Source organism: Mus caroli, chromosome 1 (genome assembly GCF_900094665.2).
Source record: "Mus caroli chromosome 1, CAROLI_EIJ_v1.1, whole genome shotgun sequence".
In the NCBI taxonomy this organism is placed as follows: domain Eukaryota; kingdom Metazoa; phylum Chordata; class Mammalia; order Rodentia; family Muridae; genus Mus; species Mus caroli.
This window is the reverse complement of record NC_034570.1, coordinates 52,454,802-52,481,284: the sequence shown is the minus strand read 5'-3', so window position 1 is coordinate 52,481,284 and position 26,483 is coordinate 52,454,802. Positions and strand designations below refer to the sequence as shown.

Below are 26,483 nucleotides of genomic sequence, written 5' to 3'. Positions count from 1 at the left end.
CGTCGTCATGCCACAAGGGACACGTTCTGGAACAGGCACCGAGCAAAGACAACTCACCTTGTCCTTGGCTATCTTGCCTCTGCCTGTGTAATCCCTGGTAAGGAAAACTAGGGAGGAAACATCATTCTGATCCAAGCTCTCACCAATCTCCATCAGCAGGACCCTGTAAACCATAAAAGTGTCTTCAGTAAACCCGGACAAGAACCCAGAGCCCATACCTCACTTAAGGCACCAACTAGACTAATTCTTGTCCCACGGACTATGCTCCAAATCTATGAGACAGGAAGCCTTGATACCCTGCCCCAAGAGACTACAAGAAAATTCAAAGAGAAAATTCATCTTCCTCCATGTGTTTGTTTGGTTGTTTGGTTTGTTGGTTTGGTTTTTAGAAACAGGCTCTTGCTATGTAGCTCTGGCTAGCTTGGCATTCACTGTATAGATAGATGAGCCTTGAACCTGCCCCAATCCACCTGCCTCTGCCTTTTAGGTGTTGGGACTACATGTGTGCACCACCACACCTGGCCTTGTCTTTGCTTGCACCAGGACACACTACTTCCTTTTCTAACAGTTCTAAAAACTACTGGGGAAAGAAGAGATTCCCCCTGAAAAAAAACCCCTAGGTCCCCAGAAGTAATAGTGAAATGAAACACATGAGTAACAAGAAACAGACTGAGAGTGGTCCTGTACTCTCTGTTTGATAAGCTCTGGCTGACACTGGTCTATGAACCATACCTAAAGTCTCGGGATCCTCAAGCAAAGAAACAGCTCTAACAGCTTGGCCCACATTTGAATTTAAAGAGTAAAAGACATACGCCCTGGGGCTCATGACCACAAACGTTTAGTCTGAAAAGCCCCTCTTGATGCAGTCACTTCTGTTCTGACTGGAGCAGCCTTCACTTTATCAGGACGCCTGGGATACCTTGTGGTACTGTGTAGAAGGCTGTTTTTCCGGGAAGACTGTACCATTCTTAGGGAAGTGAGAGTCTTTCATTCTTTTTTGCCCTTAGCCAGCTACCTGGCCTGTGCTGACGGAAAGCCAGCTGAACAGATGGTCAATTGCTTCATCCCAATTGCCAGCCCCTTCCAAAGGGCCTGACACCCCATTCCCACTCACTACACCTGAACCCAGTCTGAGACCCAGCTAGTGTTCCCCAGCTGTGCGAGGTCACGTGGCTAGACATGTGAAAAATTATTAAGAACAATAATCCCAAGCATCCTGCACACAAAGCCACTTGATACACCATCCAGAGAGACTCATAAACTTGTGAAGTTCATGATCATCTGCTCATGGTGCTGAGATCCAACCTAGAATCTTACACAACCTAAGCCAGTGCCAACCACTGAGCTCCAGCCCCAAACATCCTCCTATCCTGCTTTGCCTTTTCAGAGTTTTATTATGTCACTAGAGCTGGACTTGAACTCACAATCTTCCTGCCTCAGTCTCCAGAGAAGCTGGGATTGCCTGTCTTTGTCACCCAGTGTAGCTAGTTGAGCTATATATTCTTTCTTTTGTAAGGCTAGTAACTGGCTCAGCCTGTGTGGGCTGTAACTGGTATGTCTGAGGTTTAACGCAGACCTTCTAACAATGATTCTAAATACATTCCAAAGCCCATGCTTGCCTTCTGCTCTTTTCAGTAGTTTTGATGACAGACACTGTCTCTAAATACATACTACACAACCAACTGGACTAATGGCCTGGAAGAAGAGGAAGCAATTTAGAGAAGCAAGGTCTCCTTGGTGCTCAGAAAACTCAGTCCTCCTTCCACAGACTCCAGCATCAGGAGAAAGGAACAGCTAGGAGGCTCTTGTACTTAAGGTACTTCAATAGTTGGTCCAGCTTTAACCAGAAGGGGACTGAAAGGTAGCTCATTGAAGAAATGTCCAACTTGGGCTCCTCAGAGATGGGAAGGAACAGTACAAGACCCCACCCTGCTGTACTTCCTTGGCTGAAAGTTTAGAAAGAGCCACAGTTCTATGACAACAGGAAAATTACTCAGATTTGGTATTTCCTTTCTCGATGCCAGAAATTTCCAAAGCATTACACCATCAGGGGCTGACAATAGAGAGTGACTCTATGCTGTTTCTTTTTGATTCCTTTCTTGTCAATCTGTCCTTCTGGCAAGCATACACCATCTGTCCTGTCCACTTCCATTATGATCTTTTACTCATCTGCTTACCTGTTAAACGACTATTTTGTTTTTAATTCAAACAAGCTATGATCCCACCTGAGGCAAGAGGATTGCTATGAGTTGGAGGTCCAACCAGGGCCACACAGTAAGTTCCAAGCTAGCCTGGGCTATAATAGGCTACCAAAAAATGCAAAACAAACAAACCAACAGAATCCAGAAGTTGCACACTATAAAGCAGTATCACAGGTAGTTTGATCAGAGAGAAGAGGAAGCAATGGGGTCTTCTCACTGCCCTAACCATCTAGACTCCCTCTCCCCTCCCCCAGGGGATGACTTACCTATAATCAGAAACCAGGTGAGAGTTTCTGCGCAGGTGGTCCTCCACGGTTGCTTTGTCTGTCTTCAAGATCCTCTTGAGAAGGTCAAACCGCCTCACTCTGTAGAGCAGTTCAGCCAAGGTAGCAAAAGAGAGCTGGCCTCTCTCACTTAAGCTATCCAGGAGGTCCCTGACGTTAGGTGGAACCAGGTTCTCAGTCACATCTCTACACAGGAAGAGCATCATCTCCTTCTCATCTTCATCAAGACACTCTTCCACCTGGTGAATGACCTCGGCAGACACAGGGCTCTGGGCCATGTTCAGAACCACAGCAGCCAGGTTCTCGTCCAGTCTCCATCCATTAAGCAGGGCTCTGGGAACCACGAGAAGCCAACATCATTGCTGAGGGCTCTCTCCATTCTTTCAGAGTTCTTGCAATAGAGACACTCTGTGGTGAAAGAGAATCCTCTTATCAAAACACTTAGGCTTGAGAGTCAAAGCACAGGTCCTCACCTTCCGACTGGTCTCCCTAAGCAAGTAGATTCAACAGACAGAGATCCTCAGTAGGCAGAGTCAAAGACTGATCCAAAAGCCAAAAGACGCAGAGGAAAACCCAGACAGACACTCAGGGAAATGAAATTAAAGATGAAAATGTGTCTAAAAAATCCCACATGGTTTAATCAGTAAGGGGAAATCACTGCTGGGACCTAATATGAATAAGTTACCATGACAGATGGGGGCGGAGAGGGGGCAGGAAGAAAAGTCCGGTGACTAAGCAGCTGAGTTGAGAGAGGTCACTGCCCAGCCCACTCTTCTTAGCCCTAAGCAAGTGCCCTGATTAAATGCAGGTTTTTGCAAAGGGGACATTCTTTGAAGGAGCCTTGTGAATAATTAGAGGTTTCTGCCCTCCCCTGTTCACCCTCCCCTGTCCCGTTCTCCAGTTGCCGTCCCACTTTAGGCCCTCATATCTGTCATGTCATGAATGCTCACAGGACCTTCCAGCAGGGCTTTGTGGGTTCTGATATGGTTCCTAGGACCTTGAGCTTGAGAAACATGCCGAGTCCCTCAACCTCAATACACCATTCCATGGCAGCAACGGCCATTCAAACTCTCACTGGCATCAGTGGAAGTGGCCAGAAGATTTGGCAGGAACACGCTTCTAGAAGATGCCTGGCTCAAGGCATGACTGTGTACTGTCAGTTTCTTTATTAGAACTGAGCAGTTTTAAAATCCAGGCTATAAACGATTATCACTGTCTATTCTTTTTGTTTTAACTTCAAAATACATTTGCTCATTTACTTATTTTATTTATTATATTTGCAGGGAGGGGATTTGTGAAGGACAGCTTTTAGGAGTCAGTTCTCTCCTTTTACATGAACTCAGGTCATCAGATTTGGCAGCAAGCACCTTTACCCAGTGAGCCATCTTGCCAGCCCTTATTTATGCATAAGACCTTGTCTCTGAGAAAATGTAAAGGCAAGCAAACTACTCTGATCTCAGAGGGAAAAAATAGAAATATAATCCAACTGTTAGTTCTAATGGTTTCATGTCTTTTGTATAACATTTAAATATTTATCTAAAATTGGTGTGACTATGCCAATCTGAACACCCATTAATCCAAATTTGAATAGAACTACTTATAACTAAAAGAATGAAATTTAATAGAAGTATCTCTAAATATAGCAAAAGCAGTGCTCAGGATACTTTTTTTTTAAAGTCTCAATACCAATTTATGAGTCTCAGATGTCAAAAACCTGCGTAGCACTCACAGGACAGTGCTTTAACCTAATTGCCAGTGTTTGCTACAGGAAGGCCACATTTTTTTTTTCTGTATTCCTTCGAAGCTGTAACATTTTTAGTAGATGCTACTATGCATTAATCTCTAAAATATTTACACGTACAACGAGAAATAAATAAGGGAAAAATAAAATGAGGTCATTAAATGTAAGAACAAGAAATAGTACCAGAACTCTCCAGTCATAATTGAAAAAGAACTGAAAACAAAATTAGTAAAAACAAACGGCTTAGGGCTGCTTGCAAAGGCAGGCATCTAACTCACGTGGTTCATGGCAAAGGAAGAGTTAACGTGGATCTGTTTCTGCTCAGGTTGTCTCCTCAAAGACCTACAGTGCCTTCTGCCAGTCACAAAAACTCATCAAGAGCACCACTGTGCTGTGTCCCTCAGTGGTCATGGGAGGGACATTTTTGCAGCCAAATCCCAATTACACGGGGGGGGGGGGGGAGTGTCTGGTAGGGTGAGAAAACATCTGAAGGAAAACACAGATCCCCAGGCAGAGACAGGCCACCGCGAAGCAGCAAACCTCCCTGCCCGAAAGCTGGGTGCCAGTTCTCCATGGCTGTGAGTATTGAGTACTTGACAGAGAAAAGCACAGAATTAAGAGGCTTAGCTGGGATCAAAATAGTCAGCTTTGTTGAGTTTTCTGTTATGACCAGGCCAAGAAACTGTTATTAAAAACTTCCCCAAGACCAGTAGGGAAGTCAGCAGCCTTCAGCAGTAAATGCAAAATTCCCCCAGAAGATCCCCTTCCTGAAACCTACTATGAAAGCTCAGGCTAGCCTCCAGCTCGTGGCAATCCTTTTGCCTCAGCCTCCGGAGCGCTGAGGTTGTAGATCTGTACCATTTTATCCAGCTAGAGAAGAACTGATCTTCCGCTGCCAGAGGGGAACTCATGCATCAGCTAGCCTCAGCAAAACTAAAATCACTGGGCTGCAGAGATGGCTCCGCAGTAAAGAGCACGAGCTACTCTAGCAGAAAGAAGTCTGGGGTTTGGCTCCCAGCACTCAACAAGGCAACAAACAGCCTTCCATAACTCCAGTTCCCAAGGCATCTAGTGCCCTCTTCTGACTTCTCCGCACATATATAATATGCAGGACAAAACACTCATCCACATAAATAAAAATAAATAAACCTTTTAAAAATTGACATCACCACCACAACAGACAAAACAGGCAGAATTTACACTCTCGAAGCCTGCATCTGAAGGTTTATGTGAGTGTGCTTAAAAACGTAAGGGGCCTTTCTGCATGCAGTCCGTAGGCTAGATGGACAGCAAAGAGGCGTGGAAAGTTTGCTCCCCAAGGTTCATCTGACTTTCAGAACTGTCTTTCTACGTATGTAGATGGATGGACCTTAGCAGACGAATAGCTAAAGACTCTCAAAGTTATCCACAAGGACGGGGCAGATTTTACTGGCTCAAATGACAGAGTGGCCTTTGGGGGTAGCTATGGGAGTTTTTGTTTTATTTCTTCTGAAACAAGAGCCTTCTGTGGCCCAGGCTGACCTTAACACTGTATTTTTTCAAATGAAGTTCTTGAGCCTCCTGAGTGCTATTTTTTGATATTTTGGTATTTTTCTGAGACAAGGTGTCACTATGTGGCTCTGTTCTGGATCTCACCATGAACTCCAGGCTGGCACTGAGCTCACAGAGATATGCCTATCTCTGGCTCACAAGTGCTGGATTCAGCACCAAACCTGGTTTTGCAGTGCCAGTGACTGAACCCCGGGTTTGTGCTTGCTAGGTTAGCCCTCTCCCAAAGGATCCACATAGGAATAATCTCTTGTGCATTGAGTGGAAGCATCAGCTGTCAATAAGAAGTTGACTGACCAATGAGCTGAGGCAGGATTAGAAGGTGGGACATCCGCTAGAGGGATTAGGATTCTGGGATAAAGTCAGAGGCACAGACATTCACCCCTAAACAATGAGGAAGACGGTCACTTGTAACGGAGGACACTGCCATGTGTCTATTTAGAGCTAGTCATGGAATTTAGAGCTAGTCATGGAATGAGCCAAAGCTATCAGCCTAAGCATTTATTCATATATAAGAAGTCCCAGAGTCAGACGGGTGGAAAATCACAAGGTTACAGATGGCACCATCAACAGAGCCAGATTCCAGACCAGAGGTTTTTAAGCTCAATGGAAGGACTCAGTCATGGCTGTCAGTAGCCAAGCCATGTTCATGGACTCCATGCAGCTCACCACTTATTTCTTCTGCAGTCAGTTGCTCTTGTTCCCAAGAGCCTCACAAGGCTCCATACTCAGACTCCTCCCTGCTTTTCACATGCCCAATCTTGATTGATCAAGTTCCTATCCCTTAACTATGTTAACCCCTCAGTACTGCTTCTGTAGCCAGACAGAACTGGCCCCTGGCCTTTTCTAGATTCTAAAGGAATTCCCCTTTCTTCTGATGAAACCTCCACTCATCATCCCCCCTTCTTTTCCACACCTACATAGTTTCCCATTTGGTACACATTGTCTTTAACCTTGACTGAGTAGCATAAACCAGTCTCAGTTTCATTTCTGGAGCAAGTCATGAGAACACTGAAGTATTTGCTTAAAATAGCAACACAGTCTCAGGAAAGGAGATGGGGGTCTAGAGACCTCCAGGCCTTTCAGTGGTAATACACTTGATATCTGTGTTTCCAAAATGGCTGGAAGTGTTGAAGAAGCTTCAGGATGGGCTTCTGGCAAAGGATCCTGGGGTCCAAGGGCCTCCCTGCCTAGATCACAGCAGAAGCAACCTGATGGTCAGACATGAGTGTGTGTGACTCAGAGCTAGCACTCAGAATGTAAAAGGATGAATGAGTTACATGTGACAGTGCCGGGAAATGACCTCACCACCACCCCTCTCTGAAGACTGGGCTTCTCTTCATGTAGCCCTGGCTGTCCTGGAACTCACTCTGTAGACCGCGTTGGCCTCAAACTCAGAGATCTACCTGGCCCCGCGTCTGAGTGCTGGGACTAAAGGTGTGCACCACCACCCAGCTTCGATTCATTTTCTCTGTACTGGACCTGAAACCAAATTCTCTGGCCAGAATCTTAAATTCCTTTACCTTTTGCTTCCTGACATCTACCGCAATAACCCCTCAGGTAGATAGACAGCGGGACACACCTAGAACTTTTCAGCTTTGGTACCAGAATCCCTGTATCACAGGAAATGTTCTGTCCTGGGCTAACTGGAAGGCCAGTCACCCTGTACCCCATTTTCAGATCCTGAGTCTCTTCCACTCACATCTATTTATTATGTATCTTGATTACTGGAGTTTTGAACACTCTTAAACATGGTGCTGGAGAGTAGGTAGTTACAGTTCCTCCCCTTGCCCAGTCTTGATGACACTGCTCTTGTCCAGACCTCTGTGAACTCCCGTCCCACCCAAGGGCTCAGGTTCACTTCCCAATACCTACAAGGCTCACAACCACCTGTAACTCCAGCTCCTGGGGATCCAACACCCTTTTCTAGCCTCCTGGGGCACAAGGCATGCATATGGTGTGCAGAGACACATGTGGGCAAAACACATAAGACAAATTTTCAAAAATTTCCAGAAGAGCTGAGCGCCTCCAAGCACTATAGCCATATTTTAAAAACCACGATACAGGAACAACTTGGTGTCAAAGGATGAGATAAACTGCTATTACACACACACACACACACACATTATTCAGCCTTAAAAAAGAGAAGACTGTCACTTGCCACATGGATAAAATGAGAGGAAATTATGTGAAATGAAATATGAAAAACATAGGGAAAATTTGCATGATCTCATTTATAAGTAGATTCCTTTTTTTTTTTCTTTTTAAAGGTCCTATATAGAGGCGGGAAATCAACCATGGTTTCCGCGGCCCTGGGTGAGACAGGAAATGGGGGGTGGAGCGGAGAGGGATCAAAGGATAGACATGAACAAATAGGCTAAGCGAGTGAAAGACTGAACATCTGAGAACTATAGTTAGCTAATTGTTCTTGGGATTTTGTTTGCTCTAAGTGTTTTGTGCTGGAACTTTTTGCTGAAAGTGTGTTGTATTTCGGATTTCTGCTAATGAGGAGATTGAGAACTACTCTAGCCACAGAGGAGGAAGTGGGTCACTAAGTGAGACAACATACCCCCCATCCGTCTGTCCCACCATAGAAGCAACTATCTTAACAGACTCTGTACTTTAAATAAACATCTGAAACATTTAAATACAAAGAGGTCTTCATAAGCCTGCTCTGCTCTGCTCCAGCGATACCGTTAATTTCCTTAGAACCCTTCCCCAGACTGACCTCTCTCCACGATTTCTACCCAGGCCTTCTCAATCATCCCTACCCATCCTAGAAACCTGCTCCCGAAATGGCTCATTCAACCCCCAGCCCCTAAGCTGTCCAAAATATATTCAATCAAAATGAACTTGCAAAAGCTCGGGTTCGTGCTTGAAATTCTCTTAATTTAACCCTTCAGTGACAGCTCTTTTCCCACTACAGATCCCAAGGGCGTCTGCACAAGGCCAATCATGACCTGGTACCTGCCTGCATCTCACCAATATACACACTGCACATTTGGTCTTAATTAAACCTCAACAAGTTGTCTTCCATGAGCCTCTACCTGGATTATCCCCCTTTCTACCCATCTGCACAGCAAAACCCTTATCTTGCAGGCCCACCTACTTCCAGGCTTTCCTGGAAGCGTCCACACAGGTGTGACCAGTAACTCCTTTGTATCATCCTCCACCACAGATGAGCTTCCAGTCAATCGATTAACACACCCCTTGGGCGTCTAGCATTGGCTGGATGTGGTAACAGCGCGATGTGGCAACTCCGGTCAGACTTCTCAAACTGTTTCACTGAACAGTAAGTGCCTCTCAGTCATCTCGTGTTCAAATTGCAAAATAATCCAGGCAGCCACACAGCAGTCAGTACAATGCCTGGTTAGCTTCCCTCAGACATATTTCATCTTGCCTTGCCTTCCATCTGAAGCAAAGAGTGAGCATAACCAGAGGCAGAAAGGTGCAGGCCAACCTGGAACCTCCCGGTACCCAAGAAGCCACAGTGAGATTAAAAACATGAAGTACTTGAAAGACTCATCCGGCAGGTTCCAAAAGCATAATGATTCTGAAGAGTACAGTGTGAGCATCTCACCGAGCTCTGTGCACCGACCTGGAATGCCAGAGCCCATCTTTCCCTTCCATTTGTACACAGGACCCACAGACAAGCAGAACAGCTAATACAATACACTTGCCATTTCTCCCCATGCCGTGGGCATTTTAAATGTAAGGTATATATATACCTCAAGCGCCAACTCCCACCCCTTCTCAAGTTAGTCAAAGGAGGATGTGCAATAATCATCTTGTGGCTCCTGGCTTGCTGTGGACGTGCACTAAAACATAGCCTAGGAGACAGACCATTGGCTGGAGCAAAAGAATAATCTGACATGTCACTAACCACGGTTATTGTCAGTGACAAAGCATGCACTTCACAAGCAACACATTTCATTCACACAGATAATACTGCCCACAGATGATAAATGGTTCCAATTATAAACGGACACACAAGTAGGTGCATTTTATACAGCCCGTTGATAAACTCCTCTTTGTCTGTGTCCCTTCCAAACTTTCCAGGTTCCCAAGATGCAGGGGCTTTAAAGACAGGCCTGGCGACACAGACCTGTAATCCCAGCTACTCAGGAAGTTGAGGCAGAAGAATTGAAGTCTCCAGACTGGCCTGCACTCCGTGAGTTCAAGACCAGCCTGGGCAACTTAGTGAAACCATCTCAAAGGGTAGTAAGAGAGCTAGGGGTGCACCCTCAGCGAGAGCGCACTCGCTCAGCATATGCAAGGCCCCCAAGTTAGTGCTTAGTGCTGGAAACAAAGAGCAAAGTGGGGGCTTTACAAAGGGACTGCCGCCAGGCATGGCAGCACAAACCTGGCACCCTGGTACTTGGAGGAAGAGGCTAAACTTCTAGCTGGATCTGGAAACAAGAAGAGAGTTGCCAGGAGCAACGAAACCGAGTCCTATTGATGGAGTGGCCTGCTACATCTTAGAGTTAAATTTCTACTGGGACAAATGTCTCATACATAGCCCAAGCACTAACAATATCCTTCCATGTCTGTGCATTATCCATAATCCAATTCCAAATACCTCCCTGTTCCCTAACATGGTTTTGTTTTAATCCTCTTCATAGTTGCCTCCACTGAGAAAGCCCCCCCCCNCCCCCCCACCCCCGCCTCTCAGCATCATGTTAGAATTCTGTATCTTTCCAGCTCTCTTCCATAGCTTGCCCTGGTTCCAAACTGGCTCATCTGGCCCTGCCTCACAGCTATCTCCAGGCATTGCTTCTGGGCTCTGCCTGAGTTAGACTATGATGAGAGACAAACTCTCACCTTCAGTCACCTGTGTGTGGTATGACCCCAGGAAGAGTCTCCTGTGAGCTGGGAAGACCTCATCTTAATGGGCAAACAGTGTTTCCAGCCAAACTCTAGCCCACATACTCTCTACATAGCCCTGACTGTCCTGGAACTCATTATGTAGGCCAGGGTAGCCTCAAACTCACAGATCTGCCTTCTTCTCCCTTCCAAGTGTTGGGATTAAAGGCATAAGCCAACATGCCCAGCAGAACGTACCCAAAACTTAAACTAATTCCCCTCAAATAAGACAACAGTCTAAGACCCTCAGAACTACTATCGTATATCTGACGATGTCAGTGAAAAATGCAATCATGCATAAACTGCTGCAGTACTGAATTTGTGGGGATAACACACAGAGCAGGATTTGCTGCATTCATAAATTACAAAGCTTACATTTCCTTGGCAGAAAAAGAAAGAAAAAACAGGCCAAACTGCTTGGTGTAAGAAGATTTAAATTTTAATGCTTTGGCAAAAGCTGAGTCCAGAGACCAAATGTCATTTCTTTTTTTTTGTTTTGTTTTTTGTTTTTTTTGTTTGTTTGTTTGTTTGTTTTTTTCAAGACAGGATCTCTCTGTATAGCCCTGGCTGTCCTGGAACTCACTTCGTAGACCAGGATGGCCTTGAACTCAGAAATCCCCCTGCCTCTGCCCCAAATGTCATTTCTAAGTCATACAATGAAGAGGTAGCGGGACCTTGTCTTTTGTTATCATTGTTGCTGTAAGTATCTAAACCATCTGATGTGGAGCGGCGTGCACTGGGGGTATATTTTCATGTAACAGCAGTCAGGAAAACCACATTCTTTCTCAAAGTCTGTAAAAAGGACAGTCAGGGCTATGCAGAGAGACTATCTCAAAACAACAACAATAAAATTGCTTTTAGGCACTTTTGACTCTATTCCGGAACGATCACATATGTAGAAACTTGGGTTTGAGGTTTGGTGAATGAACACTCTGGCACGTAAATTTTAAGAGTTTAAGAAATGACAGCTTATTGAGAGTGAGCACCAAGGATACATTTTTATTTTTATTTATTTATTTAGTTAGTTTTTATCAAAATGTATTGACAATCAGTTGGCCCTTTTCCTAAAAGACTAGCGTTTGGCTGGAAACACTGTTTGCCCATTAAGATGAGGTCTTCCCAGCTCATGGGAGACCCTTCCTGGGTTCATACCCAGCCTCTGATACCCATAATCCCTCTAATCAGCCCTGTCATTACTTCATTCAGTGTAGAACAGCTGAGCTCTGTCTATGTCCAGGTTCCAAGGGTGATGCCCTTTCATGCCACCAGTTCCACCTTGCTTCAGTGTAGGGTGCAAAGGGACAAACGGACATTCTCTGTGTGCCTATCTGCTGCAACTGGATAGTCGTATGTCACCTGCTCACGAGCTCTGAGGCCCGAGCCTGGCAGGCACCTAGGGCCTATCACACACAGCTGACTGAAGGTGAGAGTTTGTCTCTCATCATAGTCTAACTCAGGCAGAGCGCTTGCACGGCTGAGGCAGAAAGGCAAATTCAAGGCCAGCTTGGGCTGGGCTAGATACTGATCCTGTCTTGGAAAAAGAAAATAAATTCAAGAGCTGGTGGCACACACCTTTGATTCCAGTGCTCAGGAGGCAGAGATAGATGGATTTCTGAGTTGGAGGCCAGCCTGATCTAAAGAGTGAGTTCTAGGACAGCCAGGACTACACAGAGAAACCCTATCTGGGAAAGAAAACAAACAAAGTTTTTTTTTTGTTGTTGTTGTTGTTTTTAAAAGGTGACTCTAAATGACTAAGAGAACACAGCTCAGCATTTATGACATTTGAAGATTGGCTTGGCTTGAGTTAAAATTTCAACCAGGCAAATGCACTTGTCCAGTTACACAAAAGCTCAGTTCAAAGACCAAAGCTGTACATATGATCATGATATGGAGCTTCTAAACATGCCTTTCAATATATAGAGAAGTTTTTCTAATTATAAAAAGTTCTCTTTGTCGTAAGAAACTCTGGAGCAAGCCAGGAAGCAACGCTTGTCTGTGGTCGCTCAAGCTTCCTGCCCTGGCTGCTTTTGATGATGAACAGTTAACGTGGAACTGTGAGGGGTGGGGGAGGAGAGACTCTGAAATGGACAAATGGAGGAAATAAAGTAACAAAGAGTCCATCTGCTTCTTCTGATCCCCCTTGGTAGTCCTGACTTCAAACCTATCTGGTCCTGTAAGATTCTTTGACATTCCTGAAAGCAACCATGGTTAACGAGACTGATTCCACATTTAGGCTGAATGATGGCCAGCTTGTTTGTGGAAGCCTAGGCAGAGAGCAATTGCATCATTTCTCCAGGGTAAAGCCTTGTGCTATATATATAAAACCCCCTGTTCCCACCACAACATTTTAATAGGTTCCCTAGGCCTTTAAGCACGCCCTTAACTATCTGTCAGATTAAAATAGCATGGCCTTGGGGTTTAAGCAGGGCATAAGTCAGGCATAAAACTTTTGTTCAGGTTTCAGTAGTCACTCAGCCATGGTTCTGTATGTAACTTGTTACTACTTTTGTGTTTCCTAATTAAAAGGGGATAGGAGTGTCAGTCAGCAGAGAAATGCATACACTTTCATTTCCATCAGGGACTTTGATGGACCCCCTCCGTAACACCTAGAGGTGTTTGAGCAAGATATCTGTAAAGTGCCTACCTTTTAAATCAAAGATCTAACTTTTAAAAAATGCTTTTCAGTCAAGCATGGCAGTGTATACCCGTAACTATGGTAACAGAGAGGACCAGGAGTTCAAGATTGGCCCAGGCTCCAGGAGACTCAGTCTCAAACAAAACCAAAAACTAAAGCTACAAGAGAAAAAAAGTGTTTTTTAAAAGATCACAGAAATATAAGGCAAAGGGGGATTTTTAAACATGGAACATTTCACAGGTCCATGAAGCTCTGGTTCCCACTTGTAAAACAAGATCTTTGAAGGAAGTCACTTACTTCAAAGCACACTAAACCTTGAAAGTAGTTAAAGCAGGTGGAGTTTTCAATCACACTGAAAAACTGAGGTGGGCTGGAGAGATGGCTCATTGGTTAAGAGCACTGACTGCTTTTCTAGAGGTCCTGAGGTCAATTCCCAGCAACCACATGGTGGCTCACAACCATCTGTAATGGGATCTAATGCCTTCTTCTGGTGTCTCTAAAGACAGCTACATTGTATTCACATACATCAAATAAACAAATAAGTAAATAAAAACTGAGGTATTAAATATAGATCAAAAACTGTGATGGACCTGGCTGCAGGAGCTCATGTCAGTAATTTTTGCACTTGGGAAGCCGAGGAGGATTTGGAGAATTCAAGGCCAATCTGCTACGCGTTGAGTTGCAAACCAGCCTGGGCTATAGTGAAGTACTGTCTTCAAAATCAGAAGATACAGCTGGGCGTGGTGGTACACGCCTTTAATTCCAGCACTTGGGAGGCAGAGGCAGGCGGATTTCTGAGTTTGAGGCCATCCTGGTCTACAAAGTGAGCTCCAGGACAGCCAGGGCTATACAGAGAAACCCTGTCTCGAAAAAAACCAAAACCAAAAAAACAAACAAAAAATCAGAAGATACTACAGTCTTCTTCAACTGAAGAGTTCAGTGCAGAACATAGTCTTGAATAAGTGGTAAATCTGATACCAAGTTGGTAGAACTTAATTCTTTCAATGTGTTCAACCAAAGAAACCCCAGAAAGAGGAAAATAATGAAGCTAAGATTTGTTGTTGTTGTCGTCGTTGTTGTTGTTTTCCGGCATTAAATGGACAAATAAAGAAAAAGTGGCTATGAGTACAGATCATCGAATGAGCATAAATATAGAATAAGGTACAAAGATCAGAAAGAGTTCAATTTTACCTAGAAAGACAAGGGCACAGACAGACAGACACACACACACACACACACAGACACACACACACACACAGAGTCTTTTTCTTTCAATAGTGACACAAAGGAAGAAATTGTTCCCCAAAGCTAAGAATTGAAGAGGGAGGAGGAAAAAAAAAATGAGCCAATGAAACAAATCCAAGTGGCCACTGTACAAGATGGGAAAGGAAGGGAAACTAGGGTGGAAACATAGAAAAAAACACCACCAGAAACATCTGTTCTGAAAGACTGTTTGGAGAAAGAATATGAAAACAAGTTGGATGGCTGGGGCCAGGGGAAATTCCCAAATTTTTTAAAGGCAACCAAAAGACGGTATTTGAGTACACCAATGTATGTGACTAGAACCAGCCACCTCTGGCTGTCACTAGGGAATGGACTAGTAGGTGGTGGGGGCAGTGTCTGTATTTACTTTGCAGGTATATTTTATTTATATTATAACTTGCCTGAAAGGTTTTGGATATTAAAATGCAATGCAAAATAAGAAGTAAAATCCTTAATAAGGAGCAAGACAGCTGCCCCAGGTGGGGTGTTAAGTCTTCCCAGAGGTCAGCTAGGGCGTCATAACACAGGCAGTGCTTCTTGTTTCTGACATTTAAGAGAAATAATGCTTTGAGTATGGGAAGGCCCTGGGCCAAACCCTCACTGCCTCACTCTTGGCCAGCAGGCTTCTTGCCAGGACAAGCTGTCCTTGAGCTTTGTCCAGGCAGCCTCTATGCTGGGATTATAGAAACAAACAAAAAAACACCCAAGTACCTTGTTCGAAATTACACTCCATCCAGAGTCACACACTAAATTAACAAGGAGGCATTTGAGTCCAGTAACAAGTTTAATTTAATAAGTCTTTGGCTCTCTTCAAGAAAGACTTGGATTTAAATGTGCCACAAGTCTGGAGGTGCTGTGAGTGGATCCCAAAAAGCACAGAAGGAACCAAGAGTGGAAGATAGGAAACGAACACTTTCCTACATTAATCAGGAGTCAGCTCTCCAGCGTCCCAAGTCCCTTTGGGAACAGCGAGAATAGGAGGGGTTCTGGGATTACTCACACCGGGCGGTCGCCGGCCCATCCCACTCAACAACGGCTTTGTCGCCGGTCTTCGCTGGAGACCTCCAGAAAACTGACTGGAACGAGACACTGGAAAGAACACAGATAGGAGCGGACTCTTCAGTAGGCGTCCAGGAAAGTCAGCCTGCGGAGCTGGCCCAAGCTGCTAGCCAGGTGACGCGCCCAGCAAGCCCAACAGGTTCAGGAATGAGATGCGACCGTACTCTCCCAGCGATAAGGACGTCCCCAGAGTACTCTTGCGGGGGCAGAATCGCCCCGAGTGTGAGCAAAGAGAAGGGCTCCGAGAAGATGAGAATGGCCGCCATTTCACCAAAACTGAATCGAGGCCATTGCTGAATTCCACAATCCTAACAAGAGGGCGGAGGAAAGTTACAGGAAGCCAGAGAGGAAACCAACTTCCGCCTCTAGGGGCGAAACTGACCAGTCAAGGCTTAAAACAAAACAAAACAAAACAAAACAAAACAAAACAAAACAAAACAAAACCGCACATACCCCAACGCCCCCCCCGCCCCCATGCTACTTCTCTGAAGGAAGAAACACCCCACTTCCCCCACCCCACCCGGGTTTCTCGCAGCTTGGGAAACTAGGTTAGCAAGTGGTGACTTGCTAAAGAATTAAATGTCATCAAAAACAATGTACAACATAAAACTTCTAGAAAAAGCCACTGAAGCTGAGTGTGGTGGTGCACGCCCAGCATTGGGGGCGGGCGGGGGTGGGGTCGGCTGCGGAGGAGAGAAGATCTTAGCGGTCAAATCGCTTGCTTACCCAAAGCCTCCACCTCCCCACCCCCCACCCCCGCCCCCAGCTGCCAAGTGAGGTCTCTGCCTTCAGAAACCCTGTGCTCTGGACATTGGTCACTGAATACACCCATTACCTAAGTGTCATCCCAGCTGGTTGGAATAAAGACTTTCAATAGGCTATGAACTTTGGCTACGTGGTTATCTCTGGTGGACTCCCAGGAACAGTGACTAATAGCGGCATACTCTCTAATCCTAGCAATCCAATCAGGAGGCAGACACAGGTGGATCTCTGCACAGTCTAGGGCAGCCTGGGCTACACAGTGAGTTTAAGGAGGGCCAGGGCTGCATAGAGAATAGAGTCCTGTCTCAGAATACCAAAAAATAAAATAAAAAAATAATTTGCTTACAAACCAAGTTTGTTTGTGATACCAGAGAGCTGAGCTTTCTGCTTTGTTCAGAACCTTTTTTAAAACTAGGAGATCGACGTTTTATCTAAAATCGCTTCTTAGGTTTTAAATTTTTAGATCATCCCTATTGGTCAAGGCCTGACATATGATACGCCCTTCTGGCCCCACCCCTTTTAGTGTTTAAAAAAAAATTTTTTTTTTTCCAAAGGTTACCTGAACCCGGAGGATTTAATTAGACTCCTTGAATTTATTTCCAGCTTTCCAGAACTTACTGTGAACACCAGTGACCTTTGTTCTACTGCATTCCTTTGTTAATGTTCCCGCGAACTTATCCACAGAGAGAGAGAGAGAGAGAGAGAGAGAGAGAGAGAGAACCAAGGTTTCGAAAGGAAAGCTGGTAATGGACAGTTCAACCCCAGGAAATGAGTAATTCTCTAGATGTTTTGTGCTTGACTAATTGTGGCTCGGCCAGCAAAGTTAATCTTAAGTTTTCAAACAGGAACACAGAAATGCTCCCCCTTGGGGTTTATGGGTGCTCCCTCCAGTCCTCAATGCAGCCTCTACAGCTCCGGGTGCCTTAGGGTCATTAAGGGTTACTTCCCTGAAGATCCCATCGCCTGAACACACNAGGCCGCCTTGGACTGGGGGTTGCTGCCACCTGCGGTCGCCCTGAGCCCTGGCTCATACCCAGCCAGCAAAGCCAGTAGAGGAGCTGCAGTCCTCCGCGCCCTCCCGGGCTCCGCCCGCNATCCCCTGTGCGCCNGCGCCNGGCCGGGATTTAGGGTCCCGGGCTCGCGCANTGTCGCGAGTAGCGCGCGGGTTACACCGCGCAGGTCACGTACCTGTCCGCCCCTAAGTGGCCGCTTGAGAGGCTCAGGTCTCAGAGACTTCGCTGCGTGCCTTAGGGTCCCCAAAATGGAGACGCCCAGAAACCGAAAGCAGACGTGGCAACAGGCGCGGCGTCTCTGAGCCCTGGCTCGCATCCTGGGCCGGGCTTTAGAAAAGACAAAGGTTCTCTGAGCAGTCAGCGTTCTCTCCAGACCCTTACTTGACTTTATAAAGACAAAACAAAAAACAAAAAAAAAAAACCTCTTTGGCTAGATATGTATCCCACTTTTAAATACAGAAAAACACAAATAAAATAGCAAATATCTTTATTTCTACTAGTCTGAACATGTGGGGTTCCTTTTTTATCCCGTGGAGGCGCCCCAGTGGGAGGAGACAAAGTGTCAACACCTTTTCTGTGTTACTCTCTTGGAGGCCTTGTGGTGGAAGAGGACAGGAAGCAAAGGAGGGAATCAGTTCTACAAGTTGTCCTCTGATAACCACGTGTGTGTCAGGGCATGTGTGCCCACACACATAAGCATAATAAAATTAAAACTAAGCCTTTAACCTTTAAGCCTCGATCTAAATTACACTTTAAAACTTGTTACTTAAGGGCTGGAGCAGGTGGTACAACTAGGAAATATTTTTCCCTGCTCCCAAAGGCCGATGACTTGTAAAAAGAAAACAAAAAACAACAAACAAACAAACAAAAACACACCCACACAGGTGGCCTACACGTGTGTGCGATGTTGTACACATGACAATGCATATATGGAACACACAAAATAATAAAGGAAAAGTGTAAACCATGTAACTCAGCTACAGAATATATATCCCATAAAATAATAGGACACAGCTGTCCCTGGCAGAGTCTGTAACCATACTCGGGTTTGTCTTACTCTTTCCCAGAGCGTTTCTCTACTAACCTCTATTCTTACAGCCCATGGTAAAAATGTCGTTTAACCTCAGCCTCTCAAGTAGCTAGGATTCTAGGCCTGTGTTCACCAGACCCAGCTCAAACTTTTCATTCATTCATTCATTCACTAGTATATGATGTTATTTTTTCTTGTGTATCAAGTTTTATTTCTCATTCTTACAGAGTTCTTATAAATAATACTTGGATAACTCAAATTTAACAGTATATATGTCCTTTTTTATAGGAGAGCATGCTGAGAAGACAACCTTCTCGTGAATAACACAATATTCTAGCTCCTACTCAAACCACAGGCCGATCTACTTCCTAAACCATTGTACATTCCTGTATATGAGAGTGACTTGGCTTTTATTCTAAGTGATTGTGTGGGGGAACTTTCTACAAATAAGTAATGTAGTCTGCTATACATAACTATAATAAGAATTCTAAACTTACGTTGCTAAGCTTGCCCTAAGATTTCTAATGCTGTATAGTAGATAGTAATGCCTGATTTCTTTCACTATCTCTCTTACAATACTAGAGACAATTCTAAATGTCACTGAATAGGCAACATTCTTACTGAATTCCAAGCCTAGGGTGGGCTCAAGGACCACCTAGGGCATTGGTGAAAGCCAGGAAGCAAAGTTCAATTATGCTTAGGTATTTGGCAAGTCATTGCTTAGAGACACCTATAATAAAACAATACTGAAAGAAAGCACACAGATCCATTCCCAAGGACAAGTTTGGAGCATTCCTTATACAGGACGCCACGGTTCCAGGAGATTAAGTTTCCCTGAACTTTTCCCCTAAGGACTGCATCCAGGTTTCAAGGCCTGTCATGCTAGTCACTACTGGAGGGGGTGTAGCACATGTGGGTTCTCGTGACAGCCTCGTCAGATCCCATGGAACTAGAGTTGCTGCTCTTTGTGAAACAACGTCTGATGTGGTGTGGGTGCTGGGAACCAGACTCAGGTCCTCTGGAAGAGCAGCAGGCAACCTTAACTTCAGAACCATCTTTCCAGTCCCCAGTCTTGTATTTTTTAAGATATTGAAAATCCTTTTCATAATTTTTAAAAATTTCCAGCTCATCTCAGAAATGTTACATACTCGTTTTTTTTTCATTTTTTATTGCTTATTTTAGTTATTTACATTTCAAATATTATCACCCTCCCCAGTTTCCCTTCTACAACCCCCTATCCCCTCCCCTGCCTCTATGAGTGTGCTCCCCCACCTGCCCACCCACTACTGCCTCAGCACACTAGTGTTCCCCTACCCTGAGTCATCAAGCTTCCACGGGACCAAGGGGTTCCCCTCCTAGTGATGTCCAACAAGGCCCTCTGCTACAATGCAACTGGAGCCATGGGTCCCTCCATGTGTACTTTTTGGTTGGTGGTTTAGTCCCTGGGAGCTTTGAGGTGTCTGGTTGGTTGATATTGTTGTTCTTCCTGTGGGGTTGCAAACCCCTTCAGCTCCTTCACATACTTACCCTAACTCCCCCATTGGGATCCCTATGCTCAGTCCAATGTTTGGCTGTGAGCACCAGCATCTGTATTGGTCAGGCTCTGACAGAGCCTATCAAGGGACAGCTATACCAGGCTCCTGTCAGCAAGCTCTTCTTGGAATCAGCAATAGTGTCTGGGTTTGGTGTATGCAGATGCGATGGATCCCTAGGTAGGGCAGTCTCTGGATGGCCTTTCCTTCAGTTTCTGCTCCACTCTTTGTCCCTGCGTTTCCTTTTGATAGGAGGAATTCTGGATTAATATTTTTGAGGTAGGAGGGTGGCTCTTCCATCAACCAGGGACTGTGTCTATCCACTGGATAGGTCCTCTACAGGTTCTATCTTCCCTTTGTTGAATATTTTGTCTAATGTCTTCACTGCTGGGTCCTGGGAACCTCTTGGGTCCCTGGCATCTGGAACTTTCTAGTGGCTATACCCAGTTCCCACTCCGGCAATGCTGCACACTTCCTTTGAAAATCTCCCCCATCTCCTCCCATATCTGAACCGGACCCCCTTTTCCTCTCCCCCTCCTCTCTCCCTCCCAGATCCCTGTCTCCCTCTACTTCCTGAGATTACTTCCTTCCCCCTTCTGACTCTAGGGTTTCCTCCAAGACATTTCAAGGCAGCTGGCACAAAGTATGGACATCATCAATGTGGTGCTTAGTCTCTGGCTACTAAAGACCGACCCCCATCGCTAGTGAAGGCTCATTCAGTGGGAAGGTTGTCCACACCAGCAATCATCACAAGCCTGATCAGAAATGGTAGCATTAACTAGATAGATATGATAAATTCCACAAGCCAGCATAAAGTCAGATCTGTCTAGGATGGCACGAGTTTAAAAATCAGTTCCTAAAATGTCTTTCAACTTGTGTAGACAGCTTTTCTCTGCCTGCAACAAATGTCCATTCTCTTTACTCTGAGGGCCTTTTCCATGTGGTCAGTCAGCTCCAACAAGGCAGCGTTCAGTGAACACAGGAGCATGCCTGGGTCTTCCTCTGTTTTCATAGATACCTCATCTCCTAATGCAATTGTTTCTCACTATTGCCCTTTAAGCTGCACTTTGAATACCAAGATATCATCCATTTATTCCATAGCATCCAAAAATGCTTTCCGTGATTCTGATGCTGCCAAAACCTCACTCTGAATGCTTATTGGAAGTCCATGGTGTCTAGGAAACAAGTTATGGAGCTGTTTCTTAGGGTCATTAATGATGAAACATCACGATTAAAGGCAACGTGGGGAAGAAAGGGTTTGTTTGGCTTACAAATCCTGAATCACCATTCACTGAGGGAAGCCAAGACAGGAAGTCAAACTGGGTGAGAACCTGGAGGCAGGAGCTGAAGCAGAGGCCATGAAGAGATGCTGCTCACTGGCTTGCTCAGCCTGCTTTCCTATAGCATTCAGGACCCTCTGCCTGAGGGATGGCACCATCCTCAATGGGTGGGGCCTCCTCCATCAATCATTAATTAAGAAAATGCCCTACAGGCTTGCCTAAAGCCCCATCTTATGGAGCTGATTTCTCAGCTGAAGTTCCCTTCTCTCAGATGACTATAGTTTGTCTCAAGTTGACACAAAACTAGCATGCACCAGCTAACTGTAAAAGCCAAGAGACAATCTGTTGGTTCTGAGGGTATTTAAACTTGGAGTAAGATGTTGTCCACCAGAAGCATCCTCTGGTTTTACCTTAGCATCACTGAGGTAGGTATCCACCCATAGAAGTTTATCCCAACCACAGCTCCTGCCTCTAGAATAAGCCAGTGAGGTGAAGAGAGAGTGCCTGAGGCTCCAAAAGCCATCTTAAACTCCATAAAGCTCATTAGACCAGAGCCTGCTGCATTTTCTGTTAGACTGTTTGATGGGTTCCATTTAGTATTGCTCACAGATGCCAAGCACATAGCAACCCTCTGTCTGCTCTTCCGTTGNAAATCTCTGGGCAACAGTATTAAGAAGTGGAAGCTTCCTCCCTGAGCCAAGGAATCTTTCATAGGCTATTTTCTTGGAGCACTTGATGTCCNGGGAGCCTCAAGAAGCTTTCATCAGAGTCTGAACTTGAAAATGGGGCAATTTGGCATATGCCTTCACTCAAATACATTAATATTGATTTATCAGTTCATANTTTTTAATGGGTGAAAATCTGTATCAATCAATACTTGTTTTGGTATTCAACTTACCCTTATTTGGCCCAGAGAAAACCTTTCAAATTGACTTCATTCTCTTTGGTTCTCTGAGCACTTCCTTGGTAGCTGCTCTAAATGTTCCATGTGCAACCTGTTGTTCCCATGCTCAGTGCTGGAGCCAGGTGTTTCTTCAGGGGTCTTGATGTCCTTTAGTGAAGCGTTTAGTATGTAGAAGCTAAGATTCAGGTGCGGAGTGTGCTCATTGCTATAGGCAGGTAAGTTAACTGCTCTAAGGCCCCTCAGTGTACAGTGTCAAGCGGGGTGTGTGTGTGTGTGCGTGTGCGTGTACGTGTGTGTGTGCATGTGTGCATGTCTCTGTGTGTTTGGGTATGTGTAAGTCTTCCTTATCTCTTACTTCTATACATGTCTGTGTTGCTTGGAAACTACAGGTTCCCACAAGCCATTCTCATTCAAATGCAGAAGCTTGGACTTTATGATGTTTCTCTTTTGCATTTCTCTAATTCCCCTTTCCAGTGAAATTTCAACTAAACTGAGGAAGCCTGTATACAGTCAGTCTCCTGATGCCACTGCTGTGTCTCCTGCTTGACTATCTTCTCAGCCTCCTGGGCACCGGAACTCCCCACCACACAGCCACTCTGCCTCATGTCCCCATTGTTCCTTAATGACTTTAGGATTGCCTTGTTATGAATGGAAAAGATGTAGGGGATAAACTTCTAAACTTTGTGAATGGAGGCTATGACTATAGCTTATGTTGACTATAGCAAGTGGGGAGCACTTGCTAGGATGTATGAGCACCCTAGCACTATTAAAAATGAAAAGAAATAGTAATGCATGCATGAGGAAGATGAGGGGATAGAAAGAGGACAGTATGGTAGCAAAAATATGGTTAGATAAGAGGAATCAGCTTTGATATTCCATGGCATGGTAGGAAGACTAAATTACCAATATTTTATTATCTATTTCAAATAACCAGATGTGCCAGATAGTTTTTGTCAACTTGACACTAGCCAGGAACATCTGGGAAGGAGGAACTTCAAGTGAGAAAATGTCTCCACCAGGCTGGCCTGTAGTCAAATCTGTGGGATTTTTCCTTAATTAATGATGGGTGTGGAAGTGTCAGCTCACTCTGGGCTGTGCTCCCGTTGGGGAAGTAGTCCAAGTGCTAAGAAAGCAGGCTGAACAAGCCATAGGGAGCAAACCAATGAACAGCATCTCTCTGTTTCTTTACCTGTGAGTTCTGTTCCATTCCTTCCCTGTCTTCCTGTCCTGTCTTCCCCATGGTGGACTGTGACTGGGAGTTGTAAGAGGAAGTGAAGCCTATCTTCCCTCAAGTTACTTCTGGCCACGTTCTTTACCACTGCAACAGAAACCCAGATAGGCCACCAAAAGATAGGAAGTTTTTATATTCTTAAAAGTTTTAAAGGTATCCAGGTGTGGTGGCTCACCCCTTTGATCCCAGCACTCAGGTAGGCAGATCTCTGTAAGTTTGAGGCCAGCCTGGTCTACAGAGTGAGTCCAGGACAGTTAGAGATATTACACAGATTAACCTTGTCTTGAAAAACCAAAAATGTAGTTAATATTAATTGATTTTTATTAACTATCATTCATGGGTATTAATTATTACTTGGTGAAATTATAAATAGTGTTGTGGAGAGCCGTGCGCGTGCAATCGCCATTATAAGATGGCACTGGCCTCCGCTGTGACTAACTAGTAAACAAGCCTTGTGCGCAAGTGCAAGAGTGAACTCACTCCTAGTCACTGCCCATTCTCTGGGTGTAATAGTGGGGTGATGGGCGAGCAACAAATCAGGAGCTGTCACGCCACATCAGGTGCTGAAATGTCATGGCTGAGCGCTATATAAGGGACTCCATTTTCTGGGGTCGGGGTCTTCCTGAGAATTAAGCAATAAAGCTTTGCCGCAGAAGATTCCGGTTGTCCTGAGTGTGTTCTTGCTGGCGGGGACAAAAGCTCGGGATATAGTATGATGTTTTATTATCAATCAGTTCATTGGTTAATTGATTAACATTAATTAATCAACACCTTTGATCATTCAGTTCCCAGAGAAAAGACACAAAACCTTTCTGTTTATAATAAGCCTTAACAGTACTAGAGCTGGGCAGATATCAACCCTCTGTGCTATTTTGTCTACTTCTCTGTCAATAATCCCAAGTTATAACTTGCCATGTTCTGTCTGGGCCTCTCTTAACTCCAATTATCCAGCCCTCGAAGCCATGCTTTCACACAGTGCCTTCTCTGTTCTCCTCATCTCCCTCCCTTCTTGGGTGTGGTCTCTGCCTTAGGCCCAAAGCCTAGCAACCAAAGTCCCCCTTCCCTGTCTTCTGCCCAGCTACAGTCTGTAGGCATCTTTATTCACCAGTCAGGGAGAACTTGGAGTCAAGGTTACATAGCATCACTTGGTATATTCCAGGATCTATTCACCCCTGGGGGCAACCAGACCTTGGAGGCCAGTATTTAGCATTATAACACATAGTAACAGATCAAACTGGACCTAAATTCTACACAAAAATAAATAATTGATTAAATGTAATGGTAAATTTTAAGATGATGAATTTTCTAACTACTCTGAATTGATCATTACACGCTGTGAGCATGTGTTTCATAAATGTGTGTAATTAATAGCATATTAATGAATTACATAATAGGGATTAAAGCCATGTGTCACCGTACCTGGTTGATGGACTGATGTTGATTTCTGGGATCCTCCCTATCTTCTGGATTTTTCTTTTGAATTTCTCTTTGTTTGCCTTTTAAATGCTGGTTCTGTCCATTCTCCCTTGTCAAGCAGATTTTTATTCTTTTTTTCTTTCTTTTTAAAATATACTTGATTTAGAACCTTGTTTTATTTAAATGTGCTCTTCATGTTACAGTACAACCTTTCAGGGTCAATCAAATATGTGATGTCATGGAGTTTCCCCCAAACTTTTAAAGGCTCACAGCCAGGGTTCTAAACTTCTATAAGGCAGATTCAGTATCCAAAGGAGCACAGCACAGTAACTGTGGTCTAAGAAGTAAGGGTTCCTGCCAGGACGTGGGCTGAGAAAGGTCAGCTGGGTGCTTTTTCTGCCTCTCTGAGCTTGCTGGCTCTCACCCCAGCATCTGGCTTCTGAGTCTTCATTGGAAAAATTGGACAATTGGAATTTTGTTTAAAAAACAACAAAGTATGAAACTATATTTTGTGTGTGTGTCTGGGCAGGAGTGTGTGTTTTTTGAGACAGGTTTCCTGGCCTGACTGACTTGAAACTTGCTTTGTAGATTATATTGGCCTTGAACTCTCAGAGATCCACCTACTCCTGCCTCCTGAGGGCTGGAAATAAAGGCATGCACCTCCATGCTGGGCTAAAACTCTACTTTTTGACATTAGATGTTGGTAACAGTCTCACTACCTTTGTGTTTTCTTTAACAATTAAGAATGAGTCAACATTCCATGCATCCAAAAACCCAAAAAGATTGGAGGCTTTGAGCGTCAACTTGGCTTCTGTCTTCACTGTATTAAGTTTGATATCTGCTAGCATCCTCACATCATATTGTTTTCACATTGTTTTATATGAAGGACTGAATGCCACAACAGTTTCAAATTTAAAAACCTCTCAAAACAGGCTGACAAGAAGTGTCACCAGCAATAGCTAAAAAAATTTTTTCAGCACACAAAGTGTGCCAAAGAATGTGGTGTTAGTCCAAAATACATAAACTCAAATATTATTTCACAAAACTTAATTTTCTTATTTCACTGAAATCACTAAATTATTAAGGAACAAAATAGTCACATCACGTGCAGACATTATTGATAATAGGCCATACATTTTAGCAAGTGCAATTAGAAATTAAAGCATTAAAAGAAGAAAGAGCAGAAAGAGAAAAGTCGTGGGACACTTGCCTTTTGCACAGCTCCCCTTCCTCTGCACTGTCAGTCCCTCCTGCTTGCCCTAGTGGTCTCTGTCACAGACCTGCCTGCTGCCAACACAAAGCACAAACCCTCTAAGCATACGAACTCTGTCAGCCTTCCTCTTAAGAAGGGAAGTGCCAGTTGTGGTGATGCCTGTGAGTCCAGCATTTAGGAGACCAAAATGGGACTGTTTGTCCAAAACCTCCCTGTGCTGTGTCGGGAGTGAGGTGGAGAAGATGGAGGAATGAAACTCCAACTGTGGGCCCTCTGGGTGTGATCACAGGAGCATGCGCTTTCACGCTTCTTCAGCTCCTTGGTTGGAACCTTTCAGGTGCAGCTGAATGAGTCCAAGAGGGTTAGCACAGCATCCTAAAGTCAAAAAGCAAAGCCGGGCGTGGTGGCACACACCTTTAATCCCAGCACTCGGGAGGCAGATTTCTGAGTTCGAGGCCAGCCTGGTCTACAAAGTGAGTTCCAGGACAGTCAAGGCTACACAGAGAAA

At 44.7% G+C, this 26,483-nt stretch overlaps 1 protein-coding gene across 10 annotated transcripts in view; it reads right to left on the bottom strand.

Moving 5' to 3' along the window:
* Positions 1-17,811, bottom strand: part of Cflar (CASP8 and FADD like apoptosis regulator) — a 64,461-nt gene extending 46,650 nt beyond the window's left edge. For 2 of the 10 annotated variants that reach the window (XR_003835997.1, XM_029474542.1), the window contains exons 1-5: positions 17,545-17,811; positions 16,975-17,029; positions 15,536-15,902; positions 2,468-2,893; positions 58-163 (exon numbers count right to left, since the gene is read on the bottom strand). Coding sequence is in view for 9 of the 10 variants with exons in the window: in XM_029474542.1 (XP_029330402.1) it covers positions 58-163; positions 2,468-2,763 (402 nt within the window). In the remaining variant the exon portion in view is untranslated. The other 8 variants (XM_029474558.1, XM_029474553.1, XM_029474544.1 and 5 more) reach the window with 8 other exon arrangements.
* Between the last annotated feature and the right edge of the window lie 8,672 nt (positions 17,812-26,483).